Source organism: Penicillium riverlandense, assembly GCF_028828495.1.
Source record: "Penicillium riverlandense strain IBT 135883 chromosome Unknown utg000003l_segment0_segment0, whole genome shotgun sequence".
Lineage (NCBI taxonomy): Eukaryota > Fungi > Ascomycota > Eurotiomycetes > Eurotiales > Aspergillaceae > Penicillium > Penicillium riverlandense.
Genome location: NW_026643196.1, coordinates 5,017,519 through 5,037,828, shown reverse-complemented (window position 1 = coordinate 5,037,828; position 20,310 = coordinate 5,017,519). Strand labels below are relative to the sequence as shown.

The following is a 20,310-nucleotide window of genomic DNA, read 5'->3' as shown; positions in this document are numbered from 1 at the left end:
CCGCAACCACTGTGTGGATAATGATGAAAGCAGTGACCACCCGAACAGAAGCGAAAGAGAAGCGAAAAGAGACGCAACGAGAGATATATGAAGAAGTTAGGAGCAGGATCCTTAATTAACTCTACTTAATCCCGAGGCTGGACACCCCAACCACCCGTGACGTCACTTGGCCTACCTACAGCCAGTAAACAAAACCGGAATAATGGGACACTCCAGTCCAATCAGCCTTGTCTCACTCGTCAATTCCGGGCATTGATGGTCTGACCCGGCTTACTCTCGTCACTCCCACGTCTTTCTCATTTACTATTCCACATAGGGTTCAACATGGCTCCTCGATCCAATGCGGGGCAAGGCTGCAGGTCATAGATACATTGACATGAATGAACACTTGGGCCTGCCATGGCACACGCACAGACAAGCGGGGTCCGTCCTCCTCTAACAGACTACCCTGAGTGAATTATAGCTGCACATGTCCCGGCGAGGGCGGTGCCTCACCCGTCTCCCACACGGTTGGCTGCTCGCCAAGCTCGAACTCAATTGTCCCGCCATTCGTCATCACATCCTCATGCTCAAACCAGTTCTTCGTCCACGCCTTGCCATTGACCTTGACGCTTTGCACGTAAATTCCCTCGTTCAGACCGTTGGCCGTGATGCGCAGCGTCTTGTCTCCGCTGACGGTCATGTTCAGGTCGGGGAACCAGGGCGACGAGAGGAGGTACACTGGTTGTGTGACGACGGGGTAGATACCCAGTAGTTGCCACAGGAGCCACGAGTTCATGGCGCCGGCGTCGCTGTTGCCGGGGATGCCGTACGGGGCGTCTTTGAAGCTGTAAATCATGGGTGTTAGTCCAGTTTCCAATCTGGGGAATGCTCAAGGTGGTGAGTGCAGGGAAATCGTACTACTGGTAGCCCAGTCCGCGGGATTGTTGCACACTCTTGTATTGCTTGTTGATGTAGTTGTACAGGTAGGGGGTCGCGAAGTCGGGCTCGTTGCTGTGCCTAGTCAGTCTGGAATAGCTAAAGAGTTCGGAGGACTCACCCGATGTTCAGCAATGTGGTAATACCCGCACCGTTCGCTCCAAGGTTCTGCACAGATGTATTTGGTTTGAACTGGACAGAGATTAGTCGTCTGTCTAACACTCCTGCGACGTCAACCTACCATCATGTCAAGACGCGACTCGAAGGTCTTCGCTCCGCCCATGAACTGAATCAAGGTCTTCATATCATGAGGAACGACGAAAGAGTATTCTGTGCCTGTTAGCTTCTACTCAAATTCCACCCCGCCAAAGGATCAAACTCACCCCACGGAACACCCTCATAAGTATAAGACTGCCATTCACAGCTATAGCAGTAAAGCGGATCGTACCCAGAATCATTAAACGAGCCATCAGAAAGCTTCGGCGCCAGGAATCCCGAGAAGCCCAGGCTCTTGACATCCTTATCCCAGATATTCTGCCAATTAGCAGAGCGATTCAAATATTTCGTCCGGTCCCCAGGCATCTCGCCCGCGGCAACCTGGCTGAGCGCAAAATCATTGAGACTGTACTCAACGGTGCGCGAGATGCAGCGTGTGTTGTGATCCTGCGACACGTACCCGAGCTGCTTCCAGTCGTCGAGCGCACCGCGGCCTTCTTTCGTGCTGGCTGTCAGATCGGTCGGGTCGAATGTGTTGTACGGTGTCACTTCGGCGTTCTTTTTCATGGCTAGGTATCCGTCTGTCCAGTTGATGGAGCCGCGCATGCCCTTGACGTAGGCGTCTGCGAACATGTTATCCGCATCGGAGCCGCCCTGGACTAGGCCATTCCAGTTGCCGCTGCGGCCGTCAGGGAGGTAGCCTTGGTATCTTTACGCATTGTTAACATGTGGTTTTGGTTGGGGTCGTTCTCACTTACCTCCAGATATCAATAAGTCCTCGGATCATGGACTCATAGTAGGTTGGCTGGAATATATGGTAGAAGCTGACGGTGCAACGGAAGATGTCCCCTGGATATCCGTCAGTAACCCATACTTTTCAGAAGTGTTGGATTTCAACCCACACATGGTATAAAAGTCGTCCCAAAACGGCTCCCCTGAGTCCCACAGTGGATTCTCACCGGTTCGGTCAGACGGCATCAAGTGAATGAAATACAGCGAACTATACAGCAGCCTCACGTTCGTCATATTCGCCGAATTGTCCAAGGGGACCTGGACTTTGTTGAAAACATCCTCATTCCACTCCTTGACAGCGTCAGTGACCGTGTCATTCAGGTTCCACGAGGGAATTTCTTTGCGAATGTATGAGCGGGCCTTTTCGACCGAGATGGACGAGATGCCCACGCGAGAGGTGATATGACAAGCTGGGCCGTTATCCCAGCTCATGAGGGCTCCGATTCGGTTATTCATAGGGCCTGAGGTGACTTTGCTGGTTGTGTTGCCGTAGGCGAAACTCGGCATGCTCACGCCGCCATCGGCCAGATTTTGATACCGGGGCATGGGGTCTGTGTTCACGCCTGTGAAGGTCTGGGAGTGGTCCGGAGTCTCGGAGAATTCTCCATAAAAGAACACCGTGAAAGGCGCGCCTGGTCTTCTGTCAGAGGATGCAATTGAGTTTGGGTCAAGTGAGTATAGAGTATACCGTTATTCCAACCGCCAATATACGTTCCATACCCACTGTAGGCTTTTCCGTCGCCTTCGATTTGAATCTCTCCACCAACATAGAACTGGCCATCCGCATCGCCAGGGCTTCCAGGTAGATACTGTCATGTGCTTAGCATTGTCTTCCGCAATTTTTTCGAGTCCAGGTTGTCATACGTGAGACACGTCCACGAGAACATGTTTCTCGCCCTTTGGGAAGGAGTACTCCATAATACCAGCATGACGAGATGCCGACAGTTCCACAATCACTCCACTCTGTAGGTGCGTCTTGTAGTAACCCACACTGGCCGTATCATGCCCAATCTGCCAAATTGTTATCCCAGTCCAGTTTACACAACCATTTGCAAAGGGTTAGTACTTACCCTCGGCTGACTGTAGGTGGCATTGTCCAGCACATTGACCGGCGCAGCAACCGAGGTCAAGGGCATCTGGGGAATAAGCCCGTACTTGGGACTGCCACCAGTACCGTGCTCATGCATCATACTGATGGCAGTGACATTACCATCGGGTGTCCAACCGCCGTTGAGGACAGCAGTGCTCCAATTGGCAGCCGTCGAGTCGATTCCAACCTTCACGACACCAAACGGCCGCGCGCCGCCCACAAAAATATCACCGCCGCCATATCCAGAGCCTGGGACTGGCCCTTCAGAGCCAATGAACGGATTCACGAATTGTGAGAGGTCTACCTGAGCTGCCGCCGCCGCCGTCGCCACAGCGCTGGCACGCAGGAACAAAATCCCCTGGATAGGGGACAGAATTGGTCGTAGGCGCATACTGAGTCCAATAATTTAAATTCTACCGTCTCGCGCTGTAGACCATGGGCGGAGAGGGAAAGGAGGCGGGTTATATTAAATATTTGCTGCCTCCGCTTTCATACATTCCAACGCGCTTCGGCAACGATCATCGTCGCAAGCAGTGTAACCCCCAATAGTCCCAGCGGACAATGCTGATCCATCCCACAAAAAGGAGGTTCCTCGGTCTTTTCGGGGAAATAGACTGTCGTCGCAATAAGTATACCCCGCATCAGGGCATACAGTTGTGTCCGGGAACCGTGTTCCGGGGGTTGATGTGCGCGCGCCAATGATGACATACCCGATACGGTTACATCGGCAGAAAGGGTCTATCGGAGTAGTACGAAGCTTGTTCGGATTTTTGATTCTCGAAGATGAGTAAACGCCGAGGTCTGGACGAGGTTTCGGGGAGATTTTGGGCGAGACGACGATCAATGCGGAACGGAGTATAGGCTGAAGTATCGGCGGCTGCGTCATCGAAAGAATTAAAGGAGCAATTAGACTACACAAGAAACAAGTCGGACTACATTACAGAAATCCTGCTGTTCTTCTTATGCTGAAGGTGGCATATTCCTCGAGCACTACAGCCCTATTGACAGAACATTCTCATGGAACATCAGAAGCCAGACAGCTTCAAAGGAAACCTGGAAGACCCGGGAACAAAGTTTTCTATTTTTCAATGAGCTCGAAAGTAGCATTCAGCTTACATTGCGCATCGTCATTCAACTCAATTCCCTCCGTTAGCTTCACTAAGACTTGATTTCTTAAGCGTCTCCTACCAGAAAAGTCTCAATCGCTTCCTTAGGCGTGAATTCTGCTTTGGTCTCTTCACGTCAAAAATTGAGGCAACGATTGGAATATCGGTGATATGATCGGGTGATGGGAGGATAATTCTATAGTTGGCCCTCGTACTGCGGTTAAGCAGTCTCAGCCGTCTAATCCCTTACATTCTGTCTATGGATGGCGATTATCTGTATCAACTCGCCCCCTATCATCGCCACAGTGGCGAGATGCGAAACCGGAAATATATTTTTGGTGAATTGGGGAATTGGGGAATTGGGCGGAGACGAGATTGACGGAACAAAAGGTTGTTTGACCTAAACGTTTAGAGCTGAAGTTATTCAATACACACGGTATTGCATATCGAACAGGTCGAGAATATATTGCTACGTATATCAAGTTAAAACGAGAGGGGACGGGCTAGTTCCCAAGTGGTTTTAGGAGTAGGGTCTATTGCTTCCAGCTTGATGCGCGATTCCTCGGTATGTTGTCTTTACAGTGAATGTCTTTTTGGATGTAGTTGGCCATTTTTACCCGAAATACTTTTCTTGTTTTTACATCACATGAGGCTAGATCCCTTATATTTGCCTAGCCTCGCACATCCCATTCCTGTTTCACCGATATTCCTCCATTGCCTGGCGACATCTGTTCCTCAAGCCTAGCTTCTCTAGCGAGTGATTCCTGGCTCTCACGGTCCTGAACAGCGACCCCGACATGGTACTTCGGTCCCATCGGCCGCAGCCACAGCTGCCTCGACTCATCCTTCAGCGGCTGGAATCCGTCACTATCAGGGGGCTTAGACCCTGTAGATTGTTTTGACGCCTTGACAGGCGTCCGGCCTGATCCCTCCGGTGAGTATACTGAGCGTCCCAGCAGGGGACGCATCATAGGAACACAGGCGAGCGTAACAGCGAGACAGGGCTCAACGCCGCTGAAGATGTTGGCGCGGGGAATCGTGTATGTGATATCGGCGAAGTTCATTGTGGATAGCACAGAGATGCGGAGAGCGCTGATGATGCAGGTTCTAGATTTCGGGGTCAGCAGGGGTCATATTGCTTGAGGGGCAAATCTTACACTATTCCCAATCCGAAGACAGTGATCAGGGTCATCTTTTTGTATCTAGCCATCTGCAGCCGATACAGCAAGGGCATAGGAGTCGCCAGCACAACCACGTCGGTGACGAGATTGATAACACCTGTCGCCGTGAAGGACGCGACCTGATCTCCGCAGTGACCTCCAGGGATGGTCTGGTCCCAGTTGAAGGCGAACGGCCGGCAGATCAGACACCCAGCCAAAATTGTCGCAATGGCCCAGGCCACGATCACACCCATTGTCGACCATGCAATCCCCTTGACCCAAGTGACAGGGAAAATGCGGATGTAGAGGAGTAGGATAGAGACCTTGGTGCAACTCAGGCTCAGAACCCAGAGAAACTGAAGCGGGATGATCAGCTGTAGCAGTTTGGTGATGGGTCCCGGTCCATAGGTCTCCACGATCTGCATGACATGGCCGTACCCAATGCCGGCTTGGAACACGCCAGTGATACTGATGGATTGGAGACCGACGCCGAAGATCTGTAGTTATTTAGCATGGTCGACACCACCTCGGGACCATGATTTACTCACGCAAGCGGCAATAATGAAATAGTCACTCGGGGTCCAACTCTTATGCGCAATCTGGTGGGCCACCAGGCGCAAGCACGTTGCGATGGTGGCCAGAATAGAGAAGGCGAGGGCAGAGCCCAGCACCGCTCTTTGGTCGTGCGTCTCAATAGGGAAAATAACAGTCATCTTCCTCGTGTGAGGGATAAGGACAGTCAAGCCACACAAATGAGAAAAGTGAGGGAAAACCGTTAGCAACTTATATAAACCATTTCGAATTTACCTGTCAAAAGGATCGGGACCCGCTGTCAAGTATGCGCTAAGAGCGGTCCAGGGGCAAAAGCCCCACTAAGGTTTTCTTTGAGTCTTTCTCTCTTCGGCATCAAAGGAGCAGATCATTGGATACCTAGCACAAAAGTGTACTAGAGTGTAAGCGACTTGCGGCCAGTCCACAACGTTAGTGGGGTGGAGTGGATGTGTCTCCGAAAAATAGCACATAAGTACAATTATATTGTCAACCGCTCAATCCGACCAGGATTCGGCAAATCCGCCATTCTCCCACAGCAGCCCCTGATTTAGTCGAGCATGAAGTGCATACATATGTAGTCGAAATAGTTTGCATTCCTGTTATAAAATAGGGTAGTCGAGGTAGTTTCTAATCATTCAGGCCCCTCGTGGCCTCCTTAGTGGTCTCAAGAGCCAGTCCGATACTAGTCCATACCAGTGATTTAACTTCCAACACATCAAACTTTGGATGTTACTAAGCTTGAAATGGCATGGATAAACAACGGCGCAAGGCTCGGCACTTCATACTCACCCGTTGATTGGCCACAGGTGTTCTTTGACAGGTTATTCGTACCGTCCCGCCGTCCCGGTTCCTAGCGTGGTTTCAGCACGAGAACCGCTTAAACGGTTGAGGGTTCTTGGGCCCCGAGAACAGGTTCTAGACGAAATATGGACGAGTCCATTGTTTAAGTCCGCGGAGGCTTGGACTGGTCACCCCCTGTCCTCAATAATTAACATCAAACTCGACTCCTCCAACAAACGCCCACCTCCGATCGCCAGCATGGCTACCACCTCGACTGTCGTGGTCGCCCTAGCCTTAGGCCTGTTGACACTGTTCTATGTCGGTAGGAGAAGCAATGGCAAAGGAGATAAACCGCTCCTCAAACTCCCCCTCATCGGCGACCTTCATAGCTCCCCGATCGAGACGCCACTAACGAACTGGGACGACTGGGCGAGACAGAATGGTCCAATTGCCGTGCCCAAACTGTTCGGCCTCATACCGATTGTCGTGCTCAATTCGTTCGAGGCCGTTACGGAGCTGTTTAGTCGTCGCAGCCAGTGGTATAGCAACCGCCCACCGTCCGTATCCATGGAAATGATCACCGGCGCCGAGCCAGGGCAGTCCAGATTCACTCTGATGCACGATTACGATGATCATCTTAAGCTGCACCATCGCATCCTGGCCCCCAGTCTCGGCGCTCCCGCTGGTCCGAAGTATCAGCCCTTGATGGAACTCGAGGCCAAACAGCTGCTGTTTGACCTCTCCAACGCCCTGCAGCAGTGTGCTGGTGGCATGATCAGTACCGATGCCATCTATCCGCTTCTGGAACGCACCCAGTCGAGCGTCATACTCGCGCTGCATTACGGCCTGCGCATCCCACGCTTCGAAGAGTCCATTCTGCACGAGGTCATCGACGTTCAGACTCAAGTTACCCATCTCGCTGCCAACCCCGCCCTGCCAGATATCATTCCAGCCCTCCGCCACCTGCCAGGCTTCCTGTCTCCCTGGAAGCGCGCTTACGACAAGCTCTATGCCACCCAGGTTGACCTGTACATGCGTCTGTTCCGCCACGGGAGGGACTCGGCAGGCTGGAACGCCACGAAGCAGGCCCTCTCCACAGCAGAGAAGTACGCCACGAACGGGATCCCAGACCTCGACCTCGCCTTCACGCTCGCGACATCCATCCAAGGCGGCATGGAGACCTCACCGCGCCAGCTGCTGTGGTTATTCATTGCAGCGATGCACCAGCCCTCGTTTATGGCCAAGGCACACGCCGTCCTCGACGAGGTCGTGGGACGCAATCGCCTCCCGCAGTTCTCAGACCGCGGAAAGCTCACTTTCATTGATGCCGTTACGCACGAGCTTTTCCGCTGGCGGCCCATATCTCCAGGGTCCATCCCGCGCAGGGCGGACAAGGACGACGAGTTCGGAGGTGTCAAGATCAAAAAGGGCGTCACGCTCATGGCCAACGCGTGGGCCATCGGGCGCGACGAAAAGGTATTCGATCCGGCGCTGGGAGACTCCCAAGTCTTCGTTCCCGAGAGGTGGCTGCGGCAGGACGGGGATGGAGAGGAAAAGCTACGAACGGACCTTCCGCTGCCCGTCTTCGGGCAGGGCCGGCGTATCTGTCAGGGCAAGAGGGTTGCCACGGATGGGACATTCATGCAGGTTGCTAATCTGCTCTGGGCGTTTGACATCGAGCCCGCTGAAGGGGAGGAGGTTGATCCGTGGGCGATGGTCGTGGCGGGATTCATGACGATGCCGAAGGAGGTGAAGTTCAAGCTCAAGCCAAGAGGCGACTGGGTGCTGCAGGTTATTCAGAGAGAGTGGGAGACAGCGGAAAAGAGTCTGGGCAAGGTTATGGGCACATCAAACGATGTGGAGAAGTAGATACTAATATCGACCGCCCTTCTTAAAGCAGCGGCGGGGAGGATGCCCGTTCAGCAAGAAAAGTCTGATACGTCTATAGGTGCATATAGTCGATAGACCAAATTAAATTCAAAGCCAATACTCCCCGCCCATGATATCACTGGCGACAACAATGCGGCAGAACGCAAAAGAAAAGATGCATGTCATTCTAATCATCACCGGCCCTCGATATAATCACGATTCTCGATCGTAACGCTCTTGGTCATATGATTGACCTTGTACACACCGACAAGTCTAGATGCAAGCTCGAACTATGGAGATAATTAGCGGATGCTCTCTGGTTGTGCATAATGATACTACCTACCATGTTGTTTCTGAGGGAAATGACAATAAACTGCGCGTTCTTTGTTCGCTCCTTGATATAGGATGCCACAATCGAGACCTATCACACGAGATCAGTATAAGAAAAGGGAGAGCAATTGGGCAGAGCTACTCACGTTGCGGAAATCCAAAGCCGCGTCAATTTCGTCCATGACATAGAGCGGCGTCGGCTTGTAATGATGAAGGGCGAACACCAGCGCCAAACTGGACAGCGTCTTCTCGCCACCAGAGAGATTGCCAATGTTCTTCCAGCTCTTCTTCGGAGGCATGACCGAGAACAGAATTCCTTCCGAGAAAGGGTCCAGGGAATCCACCAGTTCCAACTCGGCGTTTCCGCCCATGGTGATCATCTGGTACATCTCCTTCAGACGCAGAGAGATGATGCCAAATCCCTCCATGAACCCGTTCAGTCGAGCAGAGCGAAGTCCATCCAAACGAGACTTAGCGCTGTCGCGAGATGCCAAAGCAGTCGCCAAGTCCGCAGACCGGGACTCGTGCTCGGCCGCTCGGCGGCGGTACTCTTCAATGACGGACAGATCGACGGAAGCATTCTGGACCTTCTCCTCCAGAGCGGCAATGACGGCTTTCAAGGACTCCTTGTTCATCTCGCCCAACTCGTCCTTGGTGTACATTTGAAGCTCTGCGGGCTCTTGCTCGTCACCGAGGTCGCTGACGTTTTGTACGGACAGCTTGGAAAGCTTCTCTTCCCAGTATCGGCTGCGTTTCTGGTTTTCGGACAAAGCCTTCTGGTTTTCATCAAGCTTATTGCGCATCTCAATCTCGGTAGCTCGGGTCTCGTTCAGTTCGGCCACCTTCTCGTCAAGCTCTTCCTTCAGAGTCTCGAGCTCGCCCTTCTTGATTTCCAACGCCTAGAAAAAGGGTCAGTGCTAAGTTTAACATGATCAGATAAGAAAAAAAATACCTCTTGGGCTTCATCTGCTTTCTGCCTCCAACCAGAAGCATCATTGGCCTGATTCTCAACATCCGCCTCCAGCTTCTCCAGGTCGCTGGTGATCTGGCCAATTTCCTTTTCAGACTGGCTGCGAGCCTTCTCATGCTTGCTGATGAGCTTCTCGTTCTTGGACTTCTGGACCTCGGCGTTGGAGATCTCTTCGGCGAGCATGCCAATCTGCTCCTTCAGGCCATCGACCTTGGCTTTTTGTCCACGAAGGCGAACACCACCAACTTCCATGATCTTGCTCTGCAGAGTCTGGATCTCCTCTTCGATGCCACTCTTCTCGCTATTGAGCTCTTCAATTTCATTGTTCGTCGAGTCAATCTGCCTCTGGAGGGCAACTGCCTTCGCTTCGTCATCCTTGGAGGGCTTGTGTTCCGCACTCAACTCCTTCACCCGTCGTTGGGCGTCCGCGAGACTGCGCTTGGCACTGTCGATTTCGATCCTGATCTTCTGAATCTTGGTTTCCACACGAGGAATCTCCTCCGACTTCTCGCTCATCTGGGCCTCCACGTGCCGTTGTTTATCTTGGAAGGCCTGGAACTTTCTTTCCAGCTCCTCCAGGTCAGACTCCAATCGGGTGACTTGCTCCTTGGTGGTGTCGGCCACTTGCTTCGAGGACATGCCGCCGCGTGCGACACGAGTGCCACCACCGCTCATTGTTCCCGACACGTCAATCAGCTGTCCATCAAGTGTGACCACTCGCCATCGCCGAGCACCGTAGGCAATGCGATTGGCCTGCTCCAGGTCTTTTGCAACGAGAGTGTTTTGCATCACGCTATAAAATGCCGGCGCAAATTTGGGATCCTTGGGCTTGACAAGATCAAAGAGACGGGGCACGCTCTCAGGGGTATAGAGGGTTGACATGTCACGGCGAGGCAAACGGTCAAGGAGGATGAAGTTGGCTCGGCCAAGGTTGTTCTTCCGGAGATAGTCGATACATTGCTGACCGACTTCCACAGTTTCCACAACCATGTTGTCCAGAGCCGGGCAGGCGGTCGAAATGGCAACATCATACTTCTCGTCGATCGTGCCCAAGTTGCCCAGTCGGCCGTGGAAGCCATCGATTCGACCAGATTCCTTGAGCCGCATTAATCCAGTCAAAACGCTGCCGCGGTTCTGTGTGCTTGCCAGGCTAACTCGTGCCTCGTCCGCTTTTTGCCGTGCGCTGGAGACGTGGGCGCGGACCTCGGGCTCGCGGCTGGAGTACTTCTTCAAGTCGTTTTGCAGCTTCTCAACTTCGGCTTCCAAGGTCTCCTTTTGGGCCTGTCGCTCCTCAAGTTCGGTTTCTTTAGACTCGAGTGTTTCTTCGATGGTGGCGATCTTGCCCTGTGCCTCTTCGAGCAAAACAGCACCCGCGTTGCCCCGTTCCCGCAGAATGTCGAGCTCACTCTGAGCGACGGCGACGCTGGACTGTTTCTGGTTGATCTTTTCGTTCCACGGCTCCAAAGACTTCTGTTTGGCGGTAATTTGATCAGAGAGTCCCTGAGTCTTGCCCTTGAGCCCTTCACGAATGGAGGCCAATTCTTCCTCCTCTGTCTTCATCTCCTGCTCGAGTTGGGCCGTCTCGTTAGTCTTCTTGTCGATGTCGTAGGCGTGTTTCTCGAGCAGACTCTGGCATTCGGACGCGGCAAGACGGGCAGACTGCATCGTCTTCTCCAGCTTTTTTTGTTTGCCGAGAAGGAACTTCTTCTTTTCGTCGAACTTGACCGACTCCTTGTCGTATTTGGCCATTTCCTTGAGCAAGCCCTGGGCCTCCTTCTCCATGGCTTCGTATTCCTTGACGCCACGTTTGTATTGCTTTTCGAGCTCCTTAATGCCGGATTCATTGCCCTCGTGCTTCTCGAGCTCGTGGTTAAGCAATTCCTGCATCTGGAGAATAGCCTCCTCGGTAACGCGAATATTATCCGCGCATTCATCGATGTAGATTTGATAGAGGGCCGATTGCTTTTGTGACAGTTCGTTTTCATCGCGGATGTATGCCAAAGCCTTGTTCTTCTTATCCTCCAGCGCGTTCTTTTCTTTCTCCACGTGCTGGACGCGGTTGTTCTTCTCCATGCAGACGTCGTTCAGAGTCTCAAGTTCAGTCGCGGCCTCTTCGATAGGGGTCTTGTATTTTGAAGTCCCAATGATATCTTCGAGATACTCCAAAAGACCTTCGTCATGTTCGCCGGTGGCCTTGGCCTTCATCTGGGCGATCGACTCAACTTCACCCTGCAGAATCAGGAAACGCTTGTGATCCAGGTCAATCCCCCGGTCTTTAAGAAACGTAGTCACCGCGGTAAAGTTTGTCTCCTTCTTGTTCATGTAGTACTTGCTGGTGTTATTCTTGAACGCTCGTCGCGAAATGATCAGTTGGGAATCTGGAACGACTTCGTGGCCGCCGTCGGGTTGGTCGAGAACTTGCTGAAAGTGGACTTCGACTTCGCAGAAAGGCAGGTCGGGGTACTGGGCAGAGTTGTGGATGAGGGCCGAGATCTTGCCTTGTCGCATCTTGCTAGCGCGGAAACCAAAGACAAAAAGCAGCGAGTCAATCACGTTCGACTTGCCCGAACCATTGGGACCAACGACAGAGGAAAAGGAGGCATGGAAGGGACCAACCACCTGACGGCCCGCGTAACTCTTAAAGTTTGTTAAGGTCAAGTTGGTGATAATCATGCGAGGTTTGGCCTCCGCGGGCTCTTCGGGTGCCGGCTGAGCCACGTTTCTCGACTTTAGGACAATGTCCATTGGCCTCTCAAGGACTGTGGAGTTGGGATTGATGATGGAGATTTGCGATCTAGGCTCCTCGGAATGCTTGGACGGCGACTGGTTGACGGCGGAGTCGGTGATATCGGAGAGAGGCGGCACGCTTTCCCGATGGGCCCGCGCTTCAGGCTCTGGCGATGCAGACGGCTCTGGAGTGGGGAGTGAGCCCTTGGTCGGCTTGGGCGTGATAGAACCACGACTCTTGCGGGGATGAGCCATACTTTTTCTTTTCAGCGCCGCTTTATTGGAGGGAGAATCAGGATCTGCCTCCACGGAGGAGATATTGATACTCTCATCATTCTCATCGTCGTTAACATCCATCATCACCTGTGATTCCTCCGAGTCCTCCGCGGTCGCCTGCTGCGACTTGCGCGTTGGCCGGACTGTAGATGGCGTCGCAGGCTCCAGCTTCATTCGTTTGTTGCGCGGGCCACCCTTTACGGCGCGTTGTTTGGGAACCGGTGTGTAGTCTTCGGCTTCCTCGCTCTCGTCGTTGTCGTCTTCGGTGGCTGCGGTCGGCGTGGCGTTCCCGGGGTCTTCAGATTCAGAGGTGTCCTCAACGGCATAGCTCCGGCGGGCAGCCACTCGGCGCGAGGACCGGCCCTTTGTAAGTGAAGCCATTATGCGCAGATCAATACCGGGAGCGCGTGCTTCATAGGGACGCGAGGGGGTGGGAATGGAAGAAGGAGTTAAGTGAAAGTGGGTTGTTGTTTACTCTCAGCCCAAACGGGAATTGCCCTGTGCGTTCTGCCACAACACTGCCTCACCGCCTTATGTCATTCTGCCCGGCTTTCTTTCTTACCGCGGCGGCAAGCACCAGAAGAGTCCAGGACCGCGCGCCATGGCTCTATGGGAGGACTTCGAGACCATCTTCTTCTTTAACAAGAAATATTCCTACGATGCAAAGGTCGTCGAACAGATCCTCGCCAACCGGCGGGCGCTTGAGAACCAGCTTTTTGCCGACCGCTTGCTAAGCCTGCTCGGCATCAAAGGAGGTATGGGATGCGATTTTTCCAATGTGGATGCCTCTGGCTAACTTCCAGCAGTAACCAAGGTGTATCCGCCAAAGACCAATGCCGATCTGCGCTCTCTTATCGGCCATATCGTGGAATCGGCCCTCGATATCCACCATAAACAAGCCTTGATCTACTACATCCTCAAAGACTGTCGCGCGGCCCCAGATGCTGCTCAACAATTTGCCCGTCGATTCCACCTGCCAGAGAAGTACCGTCTGTTTATTGAAGGCCTGTGGAACTTGGACCGACTCGAGTTCAGAGTGAGTCTATCAGAAACCCCGCTTTCTTGATTTGTTCTAACGGGGGTGCATGTCGACAGCGAGCCATCGAGTACCTGACCGAACCTTCTTTGATCCCGACGTTTCCTGATGAGATCCTTTACACCTTGACCATGACCCACCTCCCCAAACAGGACGACAGCCTGGCAATCGCATATTACCTAACCGTGGCGCCCCCTCTTGCGACAGAGAAGGTTCAGCACGCCTTCTTCGCCGCTCTCTGTCGGTCCAACGTCACAGAGGCATTTTACTTCACCCGCAGGCACGATGAATCCCACCGTCGTAGCTACTTTGCGCAGCTGGTGGAGCACGTGCACAAGAACAAACCCGGGCAGAGGCGTAGCAAGCGCGCGATGGAGCTTATTGGCCTTCCATTCGACGAAGACGAGGCACAGTGGTTCGAGGAGGTTCTGCTTCACGGAAATGCTAGCTCTCTCCCCGGTGCGAAAGACACAGTGATGATGCGACGCCTTGCGACTGGGCAACTGGACAGTCTGTCGCCCGAGCTCGAGTCACTCGGCGGGAAGAAGATCGATGGGCTGAACTGGGACGATTTGCGGGAAAGCATGCGGCATACACAGACGATATACCCATCCAGTGGCAGTGGAGCCTTGGAATGAATGTTTCTTTATTTTCGATAGCACAAAAGATTAGGCGCAGCAATGGGAGTTCGTGGTTCTGGATTGAGTCTGTCGATTGTAGATGCCGAAATATATAATGCGCTGCGGCACCTGCCAGTACTCCGACCGGCCATTCGTGTTTCCCGTTCTGCCTAGAGGAATATATTCCTAAGCAAATATTACACTGTAAAACAAAAATATCCTAAAGCTCTCTTTCCGAAAGTTATCTAGATGAATAATCTTTGTGGTTTCATCTGTAGTCGACGTGATAAGCAGCTGATTGGCGCAGGGCGGCAGAAAAGCCCCAAACAACTGTCGCCGCCAACTTTCAACATCCACGCGTTCGGCTGGCCACGACCGCGCGCTTTTCGTCGCATCAACTCTGGACACCCTTTATCGGAACCCTTTTTCTAGTTGGTGATATTGTTTTCCCAGTTCCTGACTCGGCCCCTGCGCGGGGATCGCGAGTACGTCCATTGAACAGCCGGTGAACCGACACCATGGTTGTCTGCACATATTTCCAGCAGGGTCGCTGCAAGTTCGGCGGTATGTTTTCTCGGGTCCAAATCAAGCAAGGCGCTAATCATGCCTCAGACCGCTGCAAATTCGAGCATCCAGGTCGTCAGACGACTGGTTCCTCGGGAAATCGATTCGGGGCTTTATCCACACCATTTGCAGGTATGTCACAGCCATTCGCCATTGGGGGAGTTTCCTCAATAGGCTATTGTCCATGAACTTCACTTTTTATGCTTCACTCGTTTATCTTGCCCTTCACTTTCTGTTTGTCTTTCTCTCTCCCCCTCCCTCTCTCTTTGGCCTTTTGTCCCTTTCATCTCAGCCTCTGTCAACCTGTCTGCTTTGCCAAAATGGCGCCTCCGCAAGAGCAACGTTCCGCCGCCTATGATTCAGATTCTCATGGTGCCGATTAAGGCATGCACTCCCATGGAGCTTTGCTTTGATGATGGCACCCCATGTACCCCTACTGGAACCATTCTACTGCCTGATGGTTTGCGGGATCGCCCTTTCGATGTTAAATTACGCCGATTACCTTCACTGCCGAATGTTGAAAAACCTTCACTGCCTGTTTCGCGGCCTCAGCCTGACCATCCTGCCCCATCCCCAATTGTACTCCCTTCGCTGTCTGATCTTTCGCAGCCTATGGCACCCAATGATTTTAAACCACTCGAAAATAACTCATGGAATCAATAGGGCGAGGAACATCGCAGACACAGCAACCAACGGAGTAAGAGGCTTGCTACTCAATCTTTCTACCTAACGACTAATACACATACAGTTATGGCGTCAACGCAAATGATATCAAACTCGACTTGACCGTAGGCAAGGGACGGCCTGAATGGGTCCTTTCATCTTACTCTCCGCAACGCCATGTCCCGCGACAACTCTTCGGTGGCCAACCCCGCGAGCAGAGCATGGAAGAGATGCGTCTGCGTCACTACGAGCTCGCGGCGGCTGGGAACATGAACCAAGCGATCCAAGAGGCACAGGCCCTGTACGAAGAAGCCACCAAGCAGATGGATGTCGCTTTAAATGATCTGAACGGTGCTGTGAAGTACATTATCGACGGCGGGAACGAACATCCCAATCGCATTGACATCACCGAGGGCAAAAAAGGCCCGGACTCGGCTCCAGCGGCTTCAGCGCCACCAGCTTCAGCATTCGGCCAACCTTCTTCTGCGTTTGGTCAGCCTTCTAACTTGGGAGCCACTTCGACGTGGGGAAAGCCTACACCTGCGCAGCCCTCACAGCCTGCACAGCCTTCAGCATTCGGCCAGCCGTCCACAATGGGTCAACAACCTGGCTTTGGCCAGCCGTCCACTTTCGGTCAGCCCAGTGGCTTGAATCAGGGATCTGCCTTTGGGCAGCCCTCCACCCTCGGAGGCCAAGGCGGTGCATTCGGCCAGCCAGCGTTCGGCCAGCCTGCATTTGGGCAGCCTTCAGCTCCGGCCCCGACTCCTTTCGGCGGCGCACCTTCCACTGCCTCACCTTTCAACCAAGTTCCTCAGAACCAGCCAGCAGCCGGTGGCTTCGGCCAACCGGCAGGCCAGCCTGCGCCATCGCCATTTGGACAACCTGCTGCACCATCAGCATTTGGCCAGCCCTCCGCGTCTGGCGGGTTCGGACAGCCCTCGCAGGCCGCTTCACCTTTCTCCCAGATCCAGCAACCGCAACAACAACCCCCTAACCCGTTCGGCCAACCGTCCGGCACCACAGGCTTCGGCGCGCCGACCCAACAACCCGCAGCTCCAGCGCCCTTCGGCCAGCCCGCCGCTCCAAAGGGTGTGCCAGCTCCACCAGTCGATACCGGACCCCGCGCATATATCAAGATCGACGATCCAAACCAGCTCAACCCTCTCCCGCAACTTGAAGGCGAGACCTTGCGAGACCCAGCCACCAACCGCCTTACAATGTGGAAGGGCCGTCCCGTGAAATACATCCACGATCACCCATGCTACCTGCATCCGCAAGGCGACAATCATTGGACCCGGGTCAACTTCCCTGACGGACCGCCCGACGAAGCGAGCTTGCGTGACTCGCAGGGCCGGCCCGAGGATTACACACCGGAAGTCGTGGCGCAGTACGAATTCTTCCTTGCCAATGGTTACTTCAAGGATGGGATTATGCCGACTATGCCGCCGAAGCGGGAATGGATCAGCTTTGGCTTCTAGGGACACTTTTCTGTTTGATGGTTTTCGGGATAGATAAGGGAGACAGAGGGCGCTTGGGTGCGGTCGGACAGACAACCTCTCCATGTACCTGTGTACAATACCATGACTACGAATTGAACTATGAAGATGATAATTTTCAAGATGTTTCCACAATTTTTTTTTTTTAGTATCCCAGGTCAAATCTAGCGGGTATCAACAACTCCTCGAAAGAGCAATCGGCGAAACCAGCCCTCCTCCTCGGTCCGCGTCAGCAGACAATCACACGGAAGAGAAAGCTAGACCCAGACACAGCCCATGCCTCTAAATACTTAGATTTATGCGGCAATGGTAACCTCCACCTCAACACCAGCCTCGATGTTGATGATGATCTGCTTGACAGTCTCGGTGGGGGCAAGCAGGTCGATGAGGCGCTTGTGGATGCGCATCTCGTACTTGTCCCAGGTCTTGGAGCCCTCACCGTTGGGGGTCTTGCGGGTGGAGATGTTCAGGGTCTTGGTGGGCAGACGGACGGGGCCCTTGACCTGCAGCGACTTGGAGCGGGCACGGTCGATCAGCTCCTGGCACACCTTCTCGAGCGAGGCGACCTTGCGCGAGGTGAGGGTGATGCGGATCTTGTGGACCTTCTATACAGGGAATCAGTATTTTGATCAAGGAGTTGCGATTTGTTGGATGTGTTGAGGAAGACGTACAGGGCCCTCGCCGAAATCCTTCTCGGGCTTCTGGAAAGACATCTTGTGTGATTGAGTAATCTGTGCGTGGGATGTTAGAGATTGAATTGTAGGAATATAAACGAGAAGCACATACGGAAAATTGCCGATCAAGACCTGAACTGCGTGGCTCGGTAAAGTGATGATGGGCCGGTGATTGATGATGGTGATTTGATGATGGAGAAAAAAAAGACAAAGTGTGGCTTGGCATCTCGGTTATCTGCCACTAACCCGCTTTGGGACGCCGCAGCTGAGTCAGCATCGAGGACGGGTGAGGGCCATGATTATGATGCTGTGTAGGTATGGGATGCTGGTTTGTCTCGCTGCTCAATTCTCTCGCTCGCCCTCATGGCGGACTTCCCGCCGCTCGCGCCAGTGCCGCCCGCTGCACTCCGGTCCACCATCCCATCAGATGACTGGGAAGCCTGCCTGGATGCATGGATGATGCTGCTGGGCATTCGTCTAAATGCAACAGATCAGCAATTCCAAGATGCCGCGGTCCACGATGTCCCGGCCGTCTCCTTTTTGGAGTCGTACTATCAGCACATGGCAGCCGGGGATGCGGGCCTGCAGACAGGACCCAAAGCAAGAAGACTTCGGAAGCTCTGTTTTCTCGCGACAAGGCGGTACCTGCTGAGTCTGGCGGATCCGCCAGAAGGCATTCTTGACTGCAAGCTGTGGGGCAATCTATGTTGTTGTTTTCCTTCAAGCACGGCGTTGAAGACATCACTCTCAAAGGCATGGGATTTGCACAGTGAGAAGCTCATTTCCAGTCTAGAGAAGACAAAGTCTCTCATTATCAAGCAGCTGTCTCTGGCAAGCGCAACACCAAATCCAGAGGTCATGGCGGATGTCCGCCGCTTGACGATATTGGCGTCCGTGCTACCGCCCTGCGGTCAAGTGTTGATGGCAGGCTCGGACTTCCTGGACACCGTCTCGGATGCCTACCTGACCCAGAAGAACCAGGAAGATCTCCGCCGGATTCTCGTGGCCAATATCTATGTCGGGATGATCTCGCTGTTGAAAGAGCCATCGGCCAATCTGTCCTTGCTCCTGGACCAGCTATTCAGCCTTAAAGCTGCCGCAGGCTTAGGCACACCGAGGATGAAGAAGGAACCGACTCTGCTTTCTGATCTGGTTTGCAGTTCGGATATCCTTCTTCGATTGGAGAAATATCTAACCGCGCATCCACAAAAACGAGCGGAGGATCTACTCGTCCAATTACGCGTCTACCAGATGGAATCCAAGCCCCTGCACCACCGGTATCAAAGACGCAAGAAAGTGGACAAGGGTAAAGGCCCATCGTCTGGTGCTCTTATCCCCGAGGAGCTCCATGTACACAAGATGTCACTAGTCACGCAAGTGCAAGACCTCTTCCCCGACCTCGGGTCCGGGTTTATCGTCAGGCTCCTGGAGTTCTATAACGACAACCCGGAGACCATCGTCGCGCAACTTCTAGACGACAACCTGCCACCGGAGCTCCAGTCTCTAGATCGAACCGAACAGCTACCGGCCCCACAAGCAGGATCCAGCCACGACGCGTTGGCACTGCGGCCAACGCCTCCAGCAATCCCTTCACCCCCATCATCTGCGCCAACGCGCAAGAACATCTTCGACGCAGACATCGATATCGCCGAACTCAGCCGCTCCGAAGCCGCCACACAATCAAAAAGCAAGCTCCGCTTCGGCCGCGCAAACCCAGACCTGACAGCCGATGAAGTCCTCGCCGACCGCAGCCAGCACGCCACCAACAAAGCAGCCATCCTCTCCGCGCTGGCGAATTTCGACTCCGACGACGACGAGCGCGACGACACCTATGACGTCGCCGACGTGGGCGGAACCGTCGACGCCACGACGGCCGGCACAGACGCTGAGGCAGAGGCGGACATGCGCAACCGCCGCGCCGACCAACTAGATATGATCCTCTTCCGCGCTTACAAGTCCAATTCTGCGCTCTTTGCGCGTGATTCTGCTACACGTCGCTCGCAGCCGCGCGCTTCTCTTAAGCGGGACACCGAGATGACGGATGAGGCTATTGAAGGGTGGGCTGTCATGCTCTCCCGCGATCCGAAACGGCTCGCTAGGCTTGAAGATCGACTTGCGCTGGATTCTGGCGGTGTTGGTGGTGGGGCTTTGAACCAGACGGATCTGCCTCCGACGTCGTACCGAAAGCCACGGCCGGAAGAGATCGAGTCAGATGAGGAAGGCGACTCCTCTGTTTCTGCTGCTCCGCGCGGGGGCAGAGGCGGCGCGGGAGGAGGAGGAGGTGGCGGTGGACGCGGACGAGGCAGAGGTGGTAGAGGTAGGGGTGGTAGACCACCACCACAGTCTGGGGAACAGAGCGGTGCCGCCTCGAGACAAAAGAAGGAGGAGAATAAGGCCAGCCGCGCAAATCATAATCGGCGACAGCAGCGTGCGAAGAAGATTGCGCGTGGGGGTGGGCTGCCAGGGTGAAT

At 53.8% G+C, this 20,310-nt stretch overlaps 8 protein-coding genes across 8 annotated transcripts; 4 read left to right on the top strand and 4 right to left on the bottom strand.

The window, feature by feature from the left end:
- Nucleotides 1–457: 457 nt before the first annotated feature.
- N7474_005672 (uncharacterized protein) lies at nt 458–3,407 on the bottom strand (the record flags this gene model as incomplete). The annotated part of the gene is made up of 10 exons (XM_057197087.1): nt 458–827; nt 901–993; nt 1,040–1,110; nt 1,160–1,248; nt 1,302–1,843; nt 1,893–1,983; nt 2,037–2,558; nt 2,615–2,735; nt 2,791–2,937; nt 2,997–3,407. The coding sequence occupies 10 exons, from the start codon at nt 3,405–3,407 to the stop codon at nt 458–460; spliced, it is 2,457 nt and encodes an 818-aa protein (XP_057054483.1).
- Nucleotides 3,408–4,793: 1,386 nt separating this feature from the next.
- On the bottom strand, nt 4,794–5,995 carry N7474_005671 (putative integral membrane protein; the record flags this gene model as incomplete). Its single annotated transcript, XM_057197086.1, has 3 exons — nt 4,794–5,229; nt 5,280–5,779; nt 5,831–5,995. 3 exons carry the CDS (start codon nt 5,993–5,995, stop codon nt 4,794–4,796), a joined length of 1,101 nt encoding a protein of 366 aa, XP_057054482.1.
- Nucleotides 5,996–6,872: 877 nt separating this feature from the next.
- N7474_005670 (cytochrome P450) lies at nt 6,873–8,483 on the top strand (the record flags this gene model as incomplete). The annotated part of the gene is made up of 1 exon (XM_057197085.1): nt 6,873–8,483. One exon carries the CDS (start codon nt 6,873–6,875, stop codon nt 8,481–8,483), a length of 1,611 nt encoding a protein of 536 aa, XP_057054481.1.
- Nucleotides 8,484–8,677: 194 nt separating this feature from the next.
- On the bottom strand, nt 8,678–13,167 carry smc4 (condensin subunit SMC4; the record flags this gene model as incomplete). Its single annotated transcript, XM_057197084.1, has 4 exons — nt 8,678–8,773; nt 8,827–8,904; nt 8,960–9,712; nt 9,766–13,167. The coding sequence occupies 4 exons, from the start codon at nt 13,165–13,167 to the stop codon at nt 8,678–8,680; spliced, it is 4,329 nt and encodes a 1,442-aa protein (XP_057054480.1).
- Nucleotides 13,168–13,387: 220 nt separating this feature from the next.
- On the top strand, nt 13,388–14,460 carry N7474_005668 (ELYS family protein; the record flags this gene model as incomplete). The annotated part of the gene is made up of 3 exons (XM_057197083.1): nt 13,388–13,541; nt 13,593–13,822; nt 13,882–14,460. The coding sequence occupies 3 exons, from the start codon at nt 13,388–13,390 to the stop codon at nt 14,458–14,460; spliced, it is 963 nt and encodes a 320-aa protein (XP_057054479.1).
- Nucleotides 14,461–14,960: 500 nt separating this feature from the next.
- On the top strand, nt 14,961–17,147 carry N7474_005667 (FG-nucleoporin nup42; the record flags this gene model as incomplete). Its single annotated transcript, XM_057197082.1, has 2 exons — nt 14,961–15,142; nt 15,755–17,147. 2 exons carry the CDS (start codon nt 14,961–14,963, stop codon nt 17,145–17,147), a joined length of 1,575 nt encoding a protein of 524 aa, XP_057054478.1.
- A 314-nt stretch (nt 17,148–17,461) lies between these two features.
- On the bottom strand, nt 17,462–17,882 carry S10a (40S ribosomal protein uS10; the record flags this gene model as incomplete). Its single annotated transcript, XM_057197081.1, has 2 exons — nt 17,837–17,882; nt 17,462–17,770 (listed from the first exon to the last, which is right to left on the bottom strand). The coding sequence occupies exons 1-2, from the start codon at nt 17,876–17,878 to the stop codon at nt 17,462–17,464; spliced, it is 351 nt and encodes a 116-aa protein (XP_057054477.1). The 5' UTR covers nt 17,879–17,882.
- A 320-nt stretch (nt 17,883–18,202) lies between these two features.
- N7474_005665 (ASCC2 family CUE domain-containing protein) lies at nt 18,203–20,308 on the top strand (the record flags this gene model as incomplete). Its single annotated transcript, XM_057197080.1, has 1 exon — nt 18,203–20,308. The coding sequence occupies one exon, from the start codon at nt 18,203–18,205 to the stop codon at nt 20,306–20,308; it is 2,106 nt and encodes a 701-aa protein (XP_057054476.1).
- Nucleotides 20,309–20,310: the final 2 nt, after the last annotated feature.